This window comes from Chamaea fasciata, unplaced genomic scaffold (assembly GCF_029207755.1).
Source record: "Chamaea fasciata isolate MVZ Bird 193981 ecotype frontalis unplaced genomic scaffold, bChaFas1.0.hap1 SCAF_3, whole genome shotgun sequence".
NCBI lineage: Eukaryota > Metazoa > Chordata > Aves > Passeriformes > Sylviidae > Chamaea > Chamaea fasciata.
Genome location: NW_027094088.1, coordinates 45,292,521 through 45,310,691, shown reverse-complemented (window position 1 = coordinate 45,310,691; position 18,171 = coordinate 45,292,521). Strand labels below are relative to the sequence as shown.

Below are 18,171 nucleotides of genomic sequence, written 5' to 3'. Positions count from 1 at the left end.
TTGCCCTCAACTATTTTCTTTTGAAATCCAGAGTTTCTTCTGTTTAAGTCGAGGGAGCTTTGGGATAGAAGGAAATATTGAATCTTTATATCTTAGAAACACATTTATCATTTTCTGTCTTCTGCACAGCAAAGTCCATATACTCCACAAAAGGACATCTGAGTCCAGTGTTCTAACATAACTTCTGTTTCTCTAGTCAGTAAAATGTCAGGTCTTGAATCTCAGCTATTGTGTTGCCGAGTCTGGTAAAATACATCAGTTCTGCACCAGGTTATGCTGGGGACCTGCCTTTTCTCTTGTCTGATTCAATTTTCTTTTGGCCCCAGTAGCTACAGACCATTAGTTTTAAAGGAAAAAAAAAAAAAAAAAAAAAAAAAAAAAAAAAAAAAAAAAGGTAGCGTAATTGAGCCATGCTTCTAGTTCATGCCTGCAGGATAGAAAAAATAGCAATTCATGTGCACTTACAAAAAAAGTTTTTTGAGCAGGAAATATCTTGTGAAGCCATTTCTGACTACTAAAAATATTTTTTGCAATGTGAGAGCATGAACTCTGCCACCTTTTGGAAAAGAAAGCAATGCTAACCAATAGTATTTCATGTCCCATGGCAGGGCATCCCAAGGGCATCTGTCCGTGTCAACTGCCCAGGCAATTTTTATGAAAGTTCTCCACTAACAAACAGAGTTGAGAAAATAATTGTTCCTTTAGAAACATGTAAAATTCACATAGCATTATATGTGCAGTCATTCCGGGAAGGACTACAGCTGATTGAGAACTTCAGGTATGCATACACAAAGCTATAAATTGAAGCATTTGCATGAATATTAATGGACTGCAATTCAATACTGAATGTATACAGCAATTAGAATATCATACAGGAAAATAAAGTGAGGGCAGTGTAGGAGAGTGTTATTCTTGGGATTTTATTCTGTTCTTTTCTTCCTAGTAAGAAAATCCTGTTTTTTAGAAAGAAAGATCCCTTTATAGTAATTGTTTTGACACTTCTTACAATTTCTTTCAGTTGTATATGTTCAAATGCTTACCCTTCAAAAGTTTGTATACAATGCCTGTCAAAGTGAAATGTATGATGGTCATAACAGAAACCTGTCATGTCTTGGATGACCATGTTGCTCCAGTACTGCTTACTAGGGAAGTAAATGCCATGGAGAAACAAAAAGCCAGAGATCCTTTCATGGTTTCATTGTTGTGTCTCTGTCTCAAGGTCCATTTTAGTCCAAAGGAAAAATCTCACTGCCCTATCACTGACATTTAATATCATCTTATTAATAAAATGCACACAGAGAAAGCAGCATCATTGGAGTGTAACCTTTTCATAAGCTGCCCTGATTTAATCTCTAAAAAGCAATCATTTATTCCTCACTAGAAACTTTATCACAAGCACATATCATAATATGATTTAAATGCAGCTTTACCCTGCAATTATCTTAACAAACAAGGCACAACTCCTTACTATTATTCCAACACTTCCAAAAATGCATGACTGATTTTTTCTTTTACAATTTTTATTCTAAAGTCTTCCAAAGGGCTTAAACAAGCTGGGGGAGGCGTGTCACACATGATTTTTATTTTAAGGAAACCATTTCTGCTTTGTCATTTATGTGCTAAAAATGTAAACTGTGAATTCACTGACAGCTATAACAACTTTTAAAATATAATTGAAACACAAACTCTCTCTATAGGAACTTGTTTAATGTTTAATGGAAGTCATATGAATCATTTTTTAAAGGATTATATTATTTCTACTTGTCCGGATTTACAATTATCATTTTGATTTTACAGGATTACTCTGTACTAAAAGTGTCCTGCCAAATGTCCTCCTTTTTCTGAGACAGATTTTACTTACGCAACTCTTAGAGTCTCTAGTCGCCAAAGGGAACGAGCATGAATGGACACAGCCCCGCCTTCATAATGGACAGTTCTGAAAACCAAGCACAGACTGAATGTTCAGCAGAATTCATCATCATATATGTTTGTTCATTTAACCACACTTCTCATTTTCAGATTTGCCAAAACAATTATTGCATTTGTCAGATTCAAAGGTTATTAGGTTCAAACCCAGTCTTGTCAAATAAACCTTCAGACTTAGTTATTTAAATTTTGTTTTAATTGTTCTCAGCATCCATAATTGTGACATTCATACTAACAAGGTGTATACAGCATTTGCTTAGACATTTTTCTTAGTGTTTTAAGGATAAAGAATCCAGGGGAAAAACATTATCAATAACCTGATAATTACAACATTTCTAGATTCTAAAAAACCTGAGTACCAAATAATGATTAAGATTTTTGATCACTTCAAGTATCTCCCAGGAAAGGTAGTGTTTTCTTAGAGCTTATACTATTAAAATAACTACAACTTATTACACTGAATTTTGAAGATGTACTTATTTATTACTTTATTTTAATACCATAACACATAAGATATTACAACAACCACACTGACACAGTCTTCACACATCTCAGATGTTAACAGCTTCCTACGTACAAATTTTTATATGTAATGACCTCTCTAATTTCTGCATATAACCAGAAATCTATATCTAGAAAAATGTCAATTAAGCCTAAAAAAGACAGAGATTTTTTTTTCTCCATTATTCTACACACAGATAAGTGATCTATACTGGATGCACAAAATGATTAAGAGCTATGGGCACTGAAAGCCCTGAGCAAATAACCCTGTTTTGCTTCAAAGTAAACACTAGGGAAAGTTAGCATTGCCATTATAAATTTAGGGAGCCATTTTCTGGATTGTGTCCTGCCTGTGCCTGTATTTCTGCCCTATGACACAGACAGAATTTAAAAGCCTAGGCCTTTCCTTTGGGAAAATACTTAAAAGAGTCACTTACGCAATGGAGTGCTGTCACTATACTTATCAGATCAAGCATGTCAGGGAAGACTACCAAACAATGGCCTAGTTTTATAGACCCTGGAAGAGCTGATGGATTAAGCAAATGTTGTGAACTTCATTCAGGATCAGACACCACCAAAAATAGCCAGTGGCATAACTTTCAGGAATATTATTAACGAAACTGTAGGCATCCCCATTCTTTGCTAAAACTAATTTTTGACAACTACAGTTTTGGAATCAAGTACTTACTACTTAATAGGCTTTAGCTTTCAAAGTCCTCCTGTGGATATAATACAGAAGGGCTGAATGTTTAGCACAGAGGAAAATCCAGCATTGAAAGAAATAGTTCAAAACAAAAAGAAATAAAATGTATTTCTTAGTGCTGTTGAGCATACATGAAACTATGGATGTGCTAAAGTTCATCTTGGAATGTAGTAAAAAGTATTATGGAAATGAACACTCCCAGACATTGTGAAAGAATGAAGATGAATTATACAAGAGAAAAAATTAGTCCAAACACAAAATAAATACATCTCGCTGCAATTACAGAATCAGGAAGACTGAACATTCATGACCCAGGTATAAATTGAAACCCCAGCACATGTTCCACAGGTGGATATAAATACATACAATATTCACCCCTTTACCTTACATCCACTATTTTCTCCAAATATTATCTCAGCCATTTGCTGCAATGGTTTGTGATGCTAGGAGCAGCTGGAAGGTATTAGCAAGTCTCTCATTTCCCTCCCACCGAAGGAAATGAAATTCAAAGACAATCATAGTTTTTACTGAAATTTACCTTTAGCAGTACAGTAAAATGCAATTGCTAAACAATCTTGAACTCAGCTTTTTCTTTTTTCAGATATTCTCTCTGTGCTTCAGGTATTTGTTCAAATTCTTCTTCTGCATCTAACACATCGAGACTGGATTTACGCAGCAACATCTCAGGAATAACAGATTCAATGTCACCCTGGTTGGTTGGCTTGGGGGGGTGTGGGTTGTTTGTTTGGGCAGCTTGGGTGGGGGTTGTTGGTTTTTTTCTAAGTTGAAGCATTCTGATTACATCCTGGGTTATTTCAATATGAACCTCACTCACAAAAAGGCATTTGGAATCCTCGCACTTGCATAACATAAAATTAAATTTTATTCAGCAGTTTTCAAGTCATTAATTACATGAAAAATCAGGTTGAAGCAAAGGTTTAATTTCATAATAATGTTTCATTCTTAAGTTGATACCTTTTTATTTTTCAGGGATTAAGCTCTTTCTCACAATGGAAATCCCAAAGTTGTCACCAGTTTCTCAGTTTGATTATTCTTTCGAAGCTAGTTCTGGATTACACAAAGCTGTTGGGTCAGTCTAACACTAAAGATCTAAAAAAACTCCCATCTTAAACTTAAAAGGATGGCTTCTCATGGATAAAGTAGTTTACTTTTATAAGACTGTCTATCCATTATTTTCTTTCTCTCCTCCTTCAAAGGGGAGCTATCAGTCTTAGAATGGTCACATAAGTTGAAAAAAATGGGAAAGAGATAGAAGAAATCCTAAATAAAAACATATTACTTGTTTACTAGAGGAAATAAAAAGGATTTTAGGGTTGTCTTTTAGTTCTACATGAATGACCAGGTATGGTAGCAACAGAGGGAGTAAAGGTGTCCTGGGTTGTAGTATAGGATGTGCACAAAGTATTCTATCACCATCTTCATGAACTATTGAATCCAGGTGGGGCAGTGTTTTCCCAGACCCCCTCTCTCTGGGCCATTATCTTCTGTTAATGGTCCATCAAATGCCTTGCCCATGGCTCATAGATAACTTCCTCCAGGAGCTATCTCTGTTTAATGGGCCATCAAGGACCCCCTGCATGACTCATCATCCCATTGTGAGATGCTCAGTCCAGGAAGAGGAACCAAACACTCTCACCTGGATATAATCTGGAGTTTGGGACAGTACAGCCAGCCCTTACCCACTGGATTCCCAGAGGACTAGAGCTACCAAACCTTTCTATAGGATCACTGCTTCAGGAAGACCACCTCATCTGGACTGTTTCCATCACTCTGCTCAGGTTGTATTCTGACTCCGTCAGTGGTCTTTTGTATTATTGCATCTATTTTATTTTACTTTTTTTTCCTTTCTTCCTATTAAATTTCTTCCAATTAAATCTCTGACTTGGTGCCTCTCATTTGTTTTGTTTTCAACCACTACAAAACGCTAAAAGACAGTAATAGAACTTTAAAGACGAAAATCAAGGAGGCAGAAGCTGAGCCTCAGCAAAAGAGTAAATTACAGCAATCTGGAGGGCTACTGAAAGAGAGCTGGTGACTGGAGGGATAGAGATCAAGGTTCCCTACAGGGAAGCAAAAGGAGAAGCCTGAAATCTGGAATAAAGGATTAAGCAGCAAGACTTTGAAAGAACTGGAAAGAAGATATATGCTACAAAAAAATAACTTAGCACAAAGCATTAGAATAGGGTGTAAGCTCTTGTGTTTTTAACTAGGTACTGTCTTTGCTATAGAAAAGATGATAAAGATGAAAAAAAGAATATTTTGAATAAAAGATTTCTTCAATGAAGGGCAAGTCACGTTGCCTTTACCGTAACAGCATGCATGCTGAACATCGTCCCAGAGCAGATGAATAAGTCCATAACCCAGACCATCTCAAAAGTTTTTATGGTAAGGAATTTAAAGTTCATTTTTAGCTCTTTTCATAAAAATAAATGTAGTAAACTGCTCTGAGATTGCTCAAACCAACTTCCTTAGTACTTGCTCTATATATCATTATTTGATGGGATGCACCTCATTTATTTTTATATACTTCTGATGACAGTTCAGTGCTGAAAAGGAAGGATGAGTCATAACATTTGAATCCTTCCAGAAGCTGACACTAGTAAATCATATCAGGTATGGTACTGCTAGGTCAAATCAAACATTGCTTTTAATGACATGAAGTAATGCACAAAAATTCTCTGACTATCTAAGATTTACTACAGATTTACATTGACAGGATGAAAAATAAATTGAGTTGCAAGGTGCATGAAGATGCATAACACTTGCTAAACAGTAGAGAAAACCTCCAGATTACAAAACCTAATTATGGTATTATAGGTAATTTAAGTGTATAAGGAAAATACAAACAGCAGAAAAAGAGAGGACAAAAAGCTGTGAGTGTAAGTCTTCCTCAAAGCTTGGGATATCTTGTATCTTCAGAGCCATACCCATCATACTAATTTGTGCCATTTTTTCTATTTTTTCCAATGCATTTTATCCATATATTCTACATTTCTAGATTAAGGACATTAACCACCTTTATTTCAAAATAAAATATCTATAAGGAATTCAGAACCTTTGAGACTTTTCAGTTAATCTTTATTTTAAAGCTTCATCTAGCTAATCAGTTGGTATAGTGAAGTCATTTTTGGGCCTGACCTACGACTGTAAGTTAATTTTAAAACACCATCCTTTTCCTGACTAATTCATTCATCTATTTAATTCGCCTTAACCCAAACTAATCCAAATAAATGTACAACGCGTTTGCCTCCCTGCGTCCGGGTTGTGTGTGCAGCACCACGGACAGCACCACGGCCCTGGCGGGACCAGGTCCTGCTCTGCCCGGCTCGCTCTCAGCACTCTCCTCCAGCTTTCCAAGGGGGGATACAGAGGCAAAGAGACAGCAAACGTCAAAAAGAAAGCTCCGTATCTGAATCTATCATCCTGAATTATAATAATGAATTAATTACACAGGTTTAAAATAGACTACCACGTGTCAACCCCCCTGGAGAACCATTATTGAATTTATATTCTTATTAAAGTATTGTTTGGCAGAGAGAGGGCAATCATTTCTCTGAAACTCACTGACTACAAATGGGAATTAAATGAGGTTAAAATAAATTACATTAAATGGCAGTGTTTCAATACTGCTGAAGGAGTCTTGGTTGACGAACCTGCAAATCCTAAGTTCCACAGCAATAAAATAATGGAACAAATCTCAGTTGCTTAGAATGAATCAGGGCAACATAAGGAACAATAGTGTACCTGAAACACACACAAATTAATAGAAACAAACAAGATGTCAAAGCTCAAGTGAAAGAAATGTTTTGACTCCCCTCAATGACAGACAAGACTGGTTTTAGTTAGAAAAATCAGTCACTAAAGAGCACTATGTATGTTTTCAAAATGAATTTTAAAAGCACAGCCACCATTAGGCAAAGCTCAAGGGTTGTTCGGGGTGCAGGGGAAAGGTTATTGACTTACACTGATTGAAAACTTTCAGAGTTCACATTTCAGTCATAAATCATGATCCACACATACAGATCCCATATTTGCTGAGATACAACAGACCTAATTACCTCATAATGCCGTGAGAAAACATATCAGAGAATGGCATGGAAAATAAAAAAGGAGCTGGAATTGACCAAGTCATACTGATTTTGACCATCACTTTAAAAGCCTGTCTATCCCTGAAACTAACATTAAGTGTTCAGAGTAATTTATGAAAGCCTTAACATAATATGTTTCATCCAAAGAAAGTCTCAAAGGCAGGAATGGTAAAACTGCTTCTGAAATTAGGCTACATTTATCCATTCCCTCATGAAGGCGTATTCTGAATGGATGGTTTGAGAAATTGGAGTCTGCTCCAGCCCAAACGATACTTAGAAAAGCCAGTAGTTTTTTCTCTGTCACAGGTAATTGCTTTCCATAATGAAATATTTCTCAAGGGCTCAAACTGCTCTACAGTCATCACTTTAAAACACATATGGCAAATCAAAATGCAAATTAGTTGCAATGGGAGCACTCATGGCTCCTTTCTACACTGGGAGCTATGATTATCAGAGCCCTACTCCCAAGAAGTATTTAAGTTCTAAAAGAATATGAAAGATGGTGGTATGATCAAAAGGAAGCCCCAGAACCCAATTTAAAAAAAAAAAAAATAAAAAAATAAAATAAAAAAAATAAAAAAAAACCCACACTATTTTGATTCCATACTTCTACTACTATCTGCCATTAGCTTTTTTGGGGACTGCTATAAAAAAAAAATAAAAATCACAAAAACCTATCAACCAATCACCAAAAGAAACAAATGAAAACAAACCCAATGCAACCATAAAATATATCCCCCCAACTGAAGGAAGCAATCCAAAACTCTACAGTCACGCCTGTATTAAAAAACCATCTGACAATTCTATAGAACACTAAAAATAACACACATAATACAACAATGTCAATAATGTAAAACAATTCTGTTTCATTGAACTTCAAAAATCAAGGGAGGGAGGAAACTGCTGACTGACTCAATTGTGATAAACTTATTATGAACATTTTAATTTTTTTTAAGTGAACCAATGGAAAGTAACTTCACAGAAGCACTTTAATGTAAACATGCTTTAGATACCAACTCCCATCACAATTAGAACAAATGTATTCATTCCTTTGATACTATAAATTCAAAAGTGAAGACTCAATACTATAATTACCAAATAACAGGATTAAAAAAAAAATTGAAAAGAGTCACAATTTCAACAGGAAAAGATGTCAAAGGAAAGTAAAGACCATTCCAAGGTACAAGTAATACAAAAATTGATTTAAATCTTCTGCTGGATAATCATATATAACCCTCCAACTAAATAAAAAGAAGAAAAAAAGGAAGTATTAAAAATTATTAACAAATTTCTTCTGTTTGAAACTGGAGGGAAAAGGTAGAAAAGAAGACTATGTAATCCTTAATTTAAATTTAAAAAACATACATAGATCAAGGAAACCGTGGTGGCTTTGCCTCATTCCTGCTGGCCAACAGCTTATATGAGCTCCTATGATGGAATCTACATCTATGCAGAAACTATGCAGACAGAGACTGAAGTAAAAGAAGTCAAGATGGATGGACATCAAAGTAACCACCCTAAGAACACCAAACTGATGTACCAGGTCATCTTTTGTCTGTCTATAACTGTATCTATTTGTTAATCTACCTGGAAATGCTTCTGGAATTTGAATTAAAGAGCTACTCTGAAAATTTAGGTCTAGCTTGCTAGAGATAACTAAGGCACTTTGAAGAATAAAAACGCAGTTTAAAAATTCTATGCATAAGGCATAAACCATCTGCATTAAAATAGCAACATACCTAACTAGAATATGCAGTAAATTCAGGGAAGTTGCATGTACTTGACCTTTCATTCACCTCTTCCTGGTTTTGTTCTTTGGCTTGGTCAGTGAGTGAAGACTACCAAGGTGTCTTTAAACCTGCCTGTGGCATTTAAAAAATAATGCCACTATATTCCTCTACTGTAATGTCACGTAACCCATCATATTACCACAAACTTCTCTATTTGTACTGCCAAGTAACCCACCATATTACCACAAATTTCTCTATTTGCACTGCTTCCAATTCGAACGTTTTTTGATTACTAAGCAAACTTCATCTAGCAACTTCACGGAGGATCTACATGAAACTGCTTCCTAAGAGAAAGTTCAATTTCTGACTCAACAGCAAAGTCCCTCTTCCACAATACAATGATTCCACCCTACCTTCTACGGATCACAGTACCACAATCTAAGGGCCACATGGAGGGACACACAAGCTCAACAGTTAAGTGAAGAAACTTAGCACAGACTCAGAAAAAAAACTGAGATACGGAAAATAATTTTATAAGCTTTTTATATGACTCCGTCTGCCACTGTACTAGGCCTTGTCCAATGTACATTTGGATGACCTTGACTCAGAGGAAGCTTTGTTAGGTACTGTAATCATGAAGACAGTATCTGCACTGTCACTGCTTCATAGGTCTCCACTGTGCTAAGTGAGAGCATAAACTCTCATATGTACAAGAGTATAAACATCTTGAAAATGTGTGCTTTATTTTGAACTCCTGGTACTCTTTGAAACACTTTCATACTCAAAATTTATGCAACTGTACCAATGTTCCAAGAATAGAGTAAAACCACAGTTATTTTTGGAAGCTGCCTAGGAGGATACTTCACATCTAAACTATTTATTTATTCCCTGAAATAGATACCAGGTGACATTATACAATAAAATGTTATTTTAGGATTGCCTGATCTCTTATTTATCTGAAAAAGGATGAAGAGGAAGCCTCCGCAGAAAAAAATGAGACAGAGGAATTAGTGTGCCATGCCAGGGATGGTATTTCTCAGTGCTCCTTTATGCTGTCATTCTGCAAAGACCTGCTCTTCAGGTGTATGCTGGAACAAAGCAAACCAAACAAAATCACAATAATCTATCACCAGACTACTTCAAAAGGCAATGACAGGAAAATATAGAATTATCAAATATATCATGTCTTACTATGGTTCATGCACAGAAGTTACAGAATTGAAACTGAAATGAAAAACAAAGTAATTTGTCTGAAAATTTCCTACCTGAAAAGATTACCCATATTTTTAAACATAATTCTGCAAGATGTTGAATCACAACCATCAAAATGATGTATACATACATACTGAAAGGAGCCGCAAATTATTTTGAATAGGCAACAGTCCCAATTAGAAACAGAAGTATGGATGTTTTAAGCAATAACTAAATGTACTAATAATTGAAGAGGAGAAAACATGGGTCACAGAGTGATTATAACTATCTCCCTATAATTAAAAGTAATCATACTCTAGGTTTATTAGTAAAAAACACTTTAAAATATTTCAGAAAAATAGAAAAATTTCATAAATGAGACCATGGAAAACAAACAAACCTATTTTTATTTTGATTGTTTATCGAAGAAAGTTCCTGAACAACAGTACATTTCAAAATATCAGATCTGTTTTTATGAAGCACTTAGAAGCAAGGTTTCTCAGTATTGCTGTGAGGAAAAATAAAGGCAAAGGCAAAGACATACGTACTATTTTTTGCCTACTAGCTCTGCTTCTTTTAGGGCTTTAGACAGATATGGGGAAGGCATAAAGAAGTACAGAACATTGCAGACATCCCAGAAAGAAATACAATTTTATGATTTCTTTATAGGCACTGCTCTGCAGATTAAGAAATTGACCACATTCTTCCCATGTTATAGGGCAGAAAGATGCATCATGTGAATGCACAAGTAGAGCAAATAATTTTTTTTCTTAATTTGCAACTTCACACTCCATTATTGTGTTTTACATATAACGTTAGACTTGTTGGAAAGAGACAGATTTTTAGTATGCTATTAAGCACTGAAGTTCAGTACTGAAGTGTTTGATCATCCCATAAATCCGAAGTTACACTGCAACTACATTTTCAAAAGGAATTTTCAGGATTTAGACTGAAGGAAGAGAAAACACTATAGGGCCCTATTTATTTATCACCTTAATTTTTCCTCACTTTCAGCCTCTGGATAATAATAGCAGTGATCAAGCTGTAATGACTCTCACATGGTAACTAAAATTAAATCCTGAACTGATCACATTTTAAGTACCAGCATTATGAACTACCTTCTGCATTCAAAAACTATTCCCTTGTCTGAAATAACATATATTAATGAAGTGTTGGTCATCAGCTATCTAAGAAAACTCAGAGGTTTTTCTCTTTAACATTTAAATATTCATCAAAGAATTTCGCTACGAGAGCTTCCAGAGTCTTGTCCTTGTGTTTTTTATTTTATTTATTCTCATTTTTAAAAACATTTCTATTTGCAAACCAAGAAAACTCTTTTTGATGAGCGAGTTAATGAATAGCACTTCCTTTGTCATGGAAATAGAGCTACGCAATATGCTGCATTAAATAAATTAGTCTAAAATAACATTTAGCAACATTTAGCAACATTTAGCAACATTTAGCAACATTTAGCAACATTTAGCCTGAGGGTTGAAATAAATCATACAACACTGCCCTATTGAAAAACAGCTTAGGGCATATGTTATTATAGCAAATAAAGAGGACAGATGGAATTTCTCCACTGAGACACATCACTCCACTATGTCAGTCTTTTCACTATTTTGACTTTTTCATTAACAGAGAGAGACACATACCAGGTTGTCATCACTACTTCCATTCCAGAATTCCTTGAGTCAGGAAAATAACTGCAAACTAAATTCTAAACTGCCATGACAAGTAGACCTGAGATTAATCCCAGATTAGTTGCCTTGAACAATTTGCCAATATTCTTACATACCTTGTCCAGGGAATTTTTTTGTAATTATAGAAAAATACAGCGATGAAGAACCCAACAGATCTAAATCACAGTGCTTTTAAATCAGGAAAAATTACAATTAATTATATTTTAAAAAATCACTATTCATTTTACATCTGGTAAGTGAAATGAGACTTGAACAATACGGAAAAGAAAATACAAAAGGCTCATATCCAAAGTTTATCTCAACAATATTCACTCTTATGGGTAATAAATCTCATCACATCTTTCAAACATCTGTACTATGACACTTAATTCAGCAATATTCATTACTATTATTCTGTTATAAGCTTAAAACCTACCTTCTTTGTTCTTCTCCATGTTCACCTGAAGGGACTGTCAAACATTCATCCATGTGACCATGCAATAACCTCAGAACATCCCCTCCTATCAGGTATCCTTGAATAAAGGCAGAAAATCAAGTCCATTTCTCTAAACATAGAAACATGTAAAACTATAGCTCAAACTGTAATAAACACTATCAGGTTGATTTCATTTTTTTTCTGATTGACATTTTATACTAGTTTTAAAAAAGACTCAGAAGAAGGGGAAGATATCTCATACCCTGGGGAGGCAGTTGAACATTGCCAAGTGAGGAAAGCTCCAAGTCACCAGCTAGAGAAGGATGGATTAGGATAAGGAGAAGCCACAAGCAAGGGATCCTACATACTTACCACAACTCATAAAAAGACTGAGCCAACCAAAATAAGGAACCAAGTACTCCTCTCCCAGATTACAAGAGAAAAAGTGGGAAATTCTTCCATCTTACCTACTCATTTTTCATTTTATTTAGGATAAGAATTCCAGTTAATACACAAAAACAAAGACTGATTTAGTTAGTTCATTATTTTTAAAGAACTTGGCGTATTTGGAAGTTCTCTGTGAGAAAAACTTCTGGGAAGATCTGGTTTTGCTCTACTTGACAGAAAATTCAAAGCCAATCACTATTTGGACTACAAAGGGAAACTCCCATATTGCAAATACCTCCACTGCACGTGCAGGTTCACAGCCAAACACTTGGCTGTACAGTATATAAGTCTGTGTGTTCACAAACTAAGTACAAACTATAAACACAGCATCACAATATTTGAAGTCCCAGGACTTAGCAGCCAGAAGCTGAAAATAAGGGCACAATTTGAATCAGTAAAGATGTTAACAAAATAGATCTTTCTTCATCAGTCTTGCTGCATTAGGGATGTGACATTAAAAAGAAACCTAATTTTATGTTATCCTACAAATATTGTATTATAATCAGCATCTGAAGAATACTAAAACTTACTGGGTTTGAAGCATAATTCAATGGTATTTTTTCAGTCTGATAAGCAAATTTAAACACTTCTGTGTTTCCTAAATTCACCTTCCTTTCTTGCTAAAAAAAGTTAATATCAAATTCTACATTTGAGTGGGATGCCATAACATAAATGCTTGACTTTAGTGTTATAGCAACAAGATTTTTAAAAAGGCATACCTGGAATTGTATTTTAAAGCAATGACTATACTAATAAGTCATGCTGTGAAATAAGACAGATCTGTACAGGGAAATGGTGTTGATGACCCTTCAGTCACACTGCACACCTTTCACAAATTTATTTTGAAACTACATAGAATCTTCTTCCTGAATACATCAGATATTATTTCAGAATATATATTTTTAAGCCTTTGAGATAAGTATAAAATTGGTATTTATGTGGCAAATTTTAGCACTGATTCTTTAAACTCTTGATTTTGATACAGCAGGGTATGCCCAGGTAACTGTTGTTACAAAAACTACTTTTTACATGGACCTGTGTCAATATAACTCTATAATTTAAGTTGTATTTTTAAAGTGACCCCCATTCACTTCATCATACAGAATTAGTATAATTACTTGATTTATCTCTAGAGCTTTGTTTTGACTTAATAAATTGACTTCTGCATAAGCCAATTTTACAGAAATGCATGTAAAAAGACATTATTTTCTCTGAACTTCCTCCAATATCCTAGTTCATCTTACAGACTAATTATCCATTATTTTAACTTCAAAATAATTTCACTTAACTGAATAATTTAATTTATTAATCTATTTTAATGGGAATTTTTGATTAAGAGAGGGTATTGTAGTACAGCTATTCCTATATATCAATATTTTACTTATGAATATGACAAAGCATTTTACAGATACTAACAAAAGTAGGTTTATTTCCTTCTTCTTCCTTTATGAGGTAATTTTCTCTTTGCTACTGTTTTACTGAGGACATAGAGATAAGGCCCTACACACTCAGTGTGAGATTCACTCTTCCTTCACCACAGGACTACCTTGATTACAAGAACAGTTGCCACTTTTTCAAGAATAAGGCCTTTGCTCTAATGCTTTCTTACACTAGACAGCTGAACTTCTCCAGAAAACATGCTTAGCTTAACAAAGATAATGTCAGTACTTGAGGAAAGTGAAAATGGAAAAGTATAGCAACAAAGAGCAGGCATATACACAGATAAAAAGCGCAGCTGCAAAAAACGTCTTACATCATTTTCACATTATTTCCTGGGAGTATGAGTACACAATATGACACTATGTCATTGTGGATTTCTGCTTCTCAAAGAGACAGGCAGGTCTCAGTAGTGAGGTTCACCAGGCAGAGACGTGGCATCACATAAATCTGGGTCTCAGCACATAAACCATGTTGGGATTATTAGCAAGAATGACACACCAACGCTGCCAGCAGTGGGAGGACAAGGAGAATGGAATTAATAGGAAGGAGTAAAAGGAAAAAGTCTTCTCATTAGCAGAACTTCTCCATGAAGTTTAGGACACTGCCAAGCAATGCACTAGCATTTTTTAATAGTGTTTTGTACTATAAACCATGTCAGAGAATCTGTACATGCAGAGTGATTCTCATACGTAAAAACACGAGTGTATAAAAAAGAGATGTTGAATATGCTAACCCTAAAATCTGAATTAGCAAAGTTGCAAGAACATTCCATGACTGAGTTTTAAAATATGCCAGATAAAAAGAATTGATGTGAAATTTCGGAGTATTGCCTCTTTAAGAAACAGCATCAAAAAATCACACAAAATGAAACGACCTGCAGCTTTAACCTTCTTTAGATTCTATTACAACACCCACTCAAAACAGTTGCTCTGCAGGAAAATAGAAATCTTTAGGCTTTATATTGTGACAGACTTTCCATAAAAACGCTGTTCTTCTCTGTGGAACCAGTATGGCATAAATTCAGGGATCCTTGTCCTTTCACTGTTAGAAATTACATTAAACCTCCTTCCTAATTCCTAAATAAAATAAATAGCTCTTGAACGCTGTTCTCTTTCTGCCTTTACTCTCCCCTTGTTTACCTTTCCAACCGTCTGTTACCCATAAAACCATTTTCCATCTTCAGTCTCAGGATTCCACCTCCTGCTTCCAAGCCTCTTGCACATTTTTTACTCAGTCTCAGAAACATGTAACCATGACTGCATACATCAGAATAATTTGAGATAATATTTTAAACCAGGACCAAAAGCCATTTCAAAAAACATATTACAAATATTATCATATCTTTAGCAAAATGAGATTTGAATGAGCTGTTCAGTACTCAGAAAACTTATCAGTGTTACTTTCAGTATAGCCGTCCCTCTGTTTTCAGAACAGTTGTATACTTATTTAAAGTATTCACTGTTTACATAGGAGAAAACCACTCCCACACTTGGCATAATAATTTGATTTTTTAAGTATTTAATTTACTACCAGTCTTTCAAGAATTAAAGTTGAGTCAATCTTACCTTGGGCAACTTCACTCCCTGAACTGATTGGTGCTACACTCCAGAGTGTCTGCTGGAAGGCTGCATCAACATGTAAGCTACCATTGCCATAAGAGAGATGCTAGAACCAGGAAAGAGGGAGGCTTTTATTTGGGGTTAGTTGAAAATCTCATTACACATAATTATGTATATATAGTATACAATAATAGTACCAAACATCTTTTTGTTTCGTTCAAACATTAATTGTTCCCATTGACTGTATCAGTAAACAGAAAGTTCAACCTGGGTACTCCTCAAGGGACATTAGAAATAAAGCTAGAATAGTAAAGTATGTTTGCTCTGTACTGTTCCTATATGGTTTTTTGAGGCAGAGTCAGCTGTTTGGCATCTTAGACTTCGTGAACACTCTAAAGAACTAATTGTTAAATGCTGTGGGGTTCTTACACTTGTGTTCTTCCTTCTACATACAATGGAAATTTCCATGAAGTTTGAATATTGGGATACCACCCTAATCTGTATTTCAAATACAACTCACCACTTGAATTTTTCTTGAAGGCCACTGGCTTCCTAAAACTCCCATTAAACCAAAGAAATTAGGTAAACCATCTACTGATTTTGTAAGTCACTTAAGACAGTTCACAAAATATATTGAACAAAGCTCTCGAGATCTGAGTAAAACTGAAACAATCTTTCCTTGAAAGACTCACTTCCTACCTATGCATTCAATGGATGCTCTTTGGCTGTGTTACTCCCTACCTTCTGCCAGGGTTGCAGATCTTTGCCATAAGTGCAACAGGTGCTGTCTGTTCTCAGAACTCTATGTGTGTGAGTTCCTGTTAGTTCAATCACATTGTCTCAAAAATTCCTGTCTCAAAGTATCTTGTAATGAATCCATACAAAATCCTTTGTCCCTCCCACACCATCAGCCACTTCCATGGATAGACTGTCAATGCCAAACAACATAACATTATAGAAGATTATGGAACCAAGCATTCTGTGAAAAAGCAGATGTTTTGAAGCATACTGTTTATCTTACCAGGTATTAATTTTTCAAGTGCAGTAAAATTTAGATGTTTTTATCAGAATTTTATTTTATACTACTGGAAAGTAACTGAGTTTATAGACTAGTATTGGTCCCTGTTTCCATATCTTGAGACTAACATTAACAAATCCTGGGTAAACTAATTAACAACACAAAAGACAGAAATGTCACTGGAAGTCAGAAGAGGGTAGATTCTCGTGACATGTGCAGAGCTTTCTGTCTTCCTGACTGCACATCTTCTAGCTGAACAAAAATACAAGAAATAGAACATCAGCTCATTTAGAAGGCTCCCGTAACTGCTAACAACCTACAGAGTAAAAGTTCTCACAAAAACCATGTTTACACTGCATCAGTGCCACTCAGCACATCACGGAGAACTTAAATGAACAAGTTCTTTGCCTTTCATTCTTCATTTACTGCAGTTATATAACATAGCAAACGGCAGACCATGATGGGAGATTAGAATCTGCAGCACAGCTCCAGTTCTATTTTGCCCTGTGGGCCTTAGTTTTGTTAGGGTACTTCTGAGATCACCATATAGATCCAGTTAGTGCCAACAAGCAATTCAACCAAAGCAGGAATATTACTTTTCAAGGAAAACACACCATAGGATAGACAAAAGACAAGGAGGAGAACTCCTCTGTCATCTAGATCTGCCATCAACAGAGCACTTCTTCTAACTGTGTGTTTCGTACATGTTAATTAACTTGTTTTCAGTAGTATCAATTGAATTAGTGCTACATTTTTATAGACAGGACACTGAACAAAAATACATTGCTAACATCCCTCTTCAGAATACTTGTAATTATTATCCATTCATTAGATTCCAGTTCCGACTGTAATCCAGATGTCTCAAGGTGAGTCACCAGGGAATTATAACCTAAAAAAATATAGTTCAGATGGTACAACATATGACTTCCAAAGCAGAGTATGTTCTGCAATTCCCCTCTTATCCTCACTTCCCTAGATTCCTTGGGGCATCCTTGAATTTACAAATGACAGCAGGCGTCCTACTATTTACAATTCCATAAACTATGGTGTTCACTCCCTGGAACCGTTCATGGAAAACGGTAAAAGGAAGTTTTGACCATGTAGAGAAAAGACCCTGTTAAAGGATACCCACAAATTCAATTATGTCAAATGTATTGAAAAAATCCCAAAATATTAGAGAGGCCAGTATTTATCCTGGCATTGCCTAAGTTTTTAGTGCTATACTTTAACAATCTCAATACTGTTTTAAAGCAATCTGCTCTCTGTCTATAACTTACTGGAGTTTACCTGCTTGGTTTTGTACTTTCAGTACAATAAAGCTATCAAAATGAAACAAGTTCCATGAAGCGATATCCAGGACACAGACATGACACACTGGTGCTGAACAGCCTCCATACATGCTACACAGATATTTGCTACCTGGCATAAC

At 35.3% G+C, this 18,171-nt stretch overlaps 1 protein-coding gene across 2 annotated transcripts in view; it reads right to left on the bottom strand.

The window, feature by feature from the left end:
- RYR2 (ryanodine receptor 2) overlaps positions 1-18,171 on the bottom strand; it is a 376,644-nt gene that overhangs the window by 196,778 nt on the left and 161,695 nt on the right. For both annotated transcript variants that reach the window (XM_066178844.1, XM_066178845.1), the window contains 3 exons: positions 15,731-15,830; positions 12,279-12,375; positions 1,862-1,936 (listed from right to left, as the gene is read on the bottom strand). In XM_066178844.1, the coding sequence (XP_066034941.1) occupies positions 1,862-1,936; positions 12,279-12,375; positions 15,731-15,830 (272 nt within the window). The remainder of the gene's footprint in view (positions 1-1,861; positions 1,937-12,278; positions 12,376-15,730; positions 15,831-18,171) is intronic.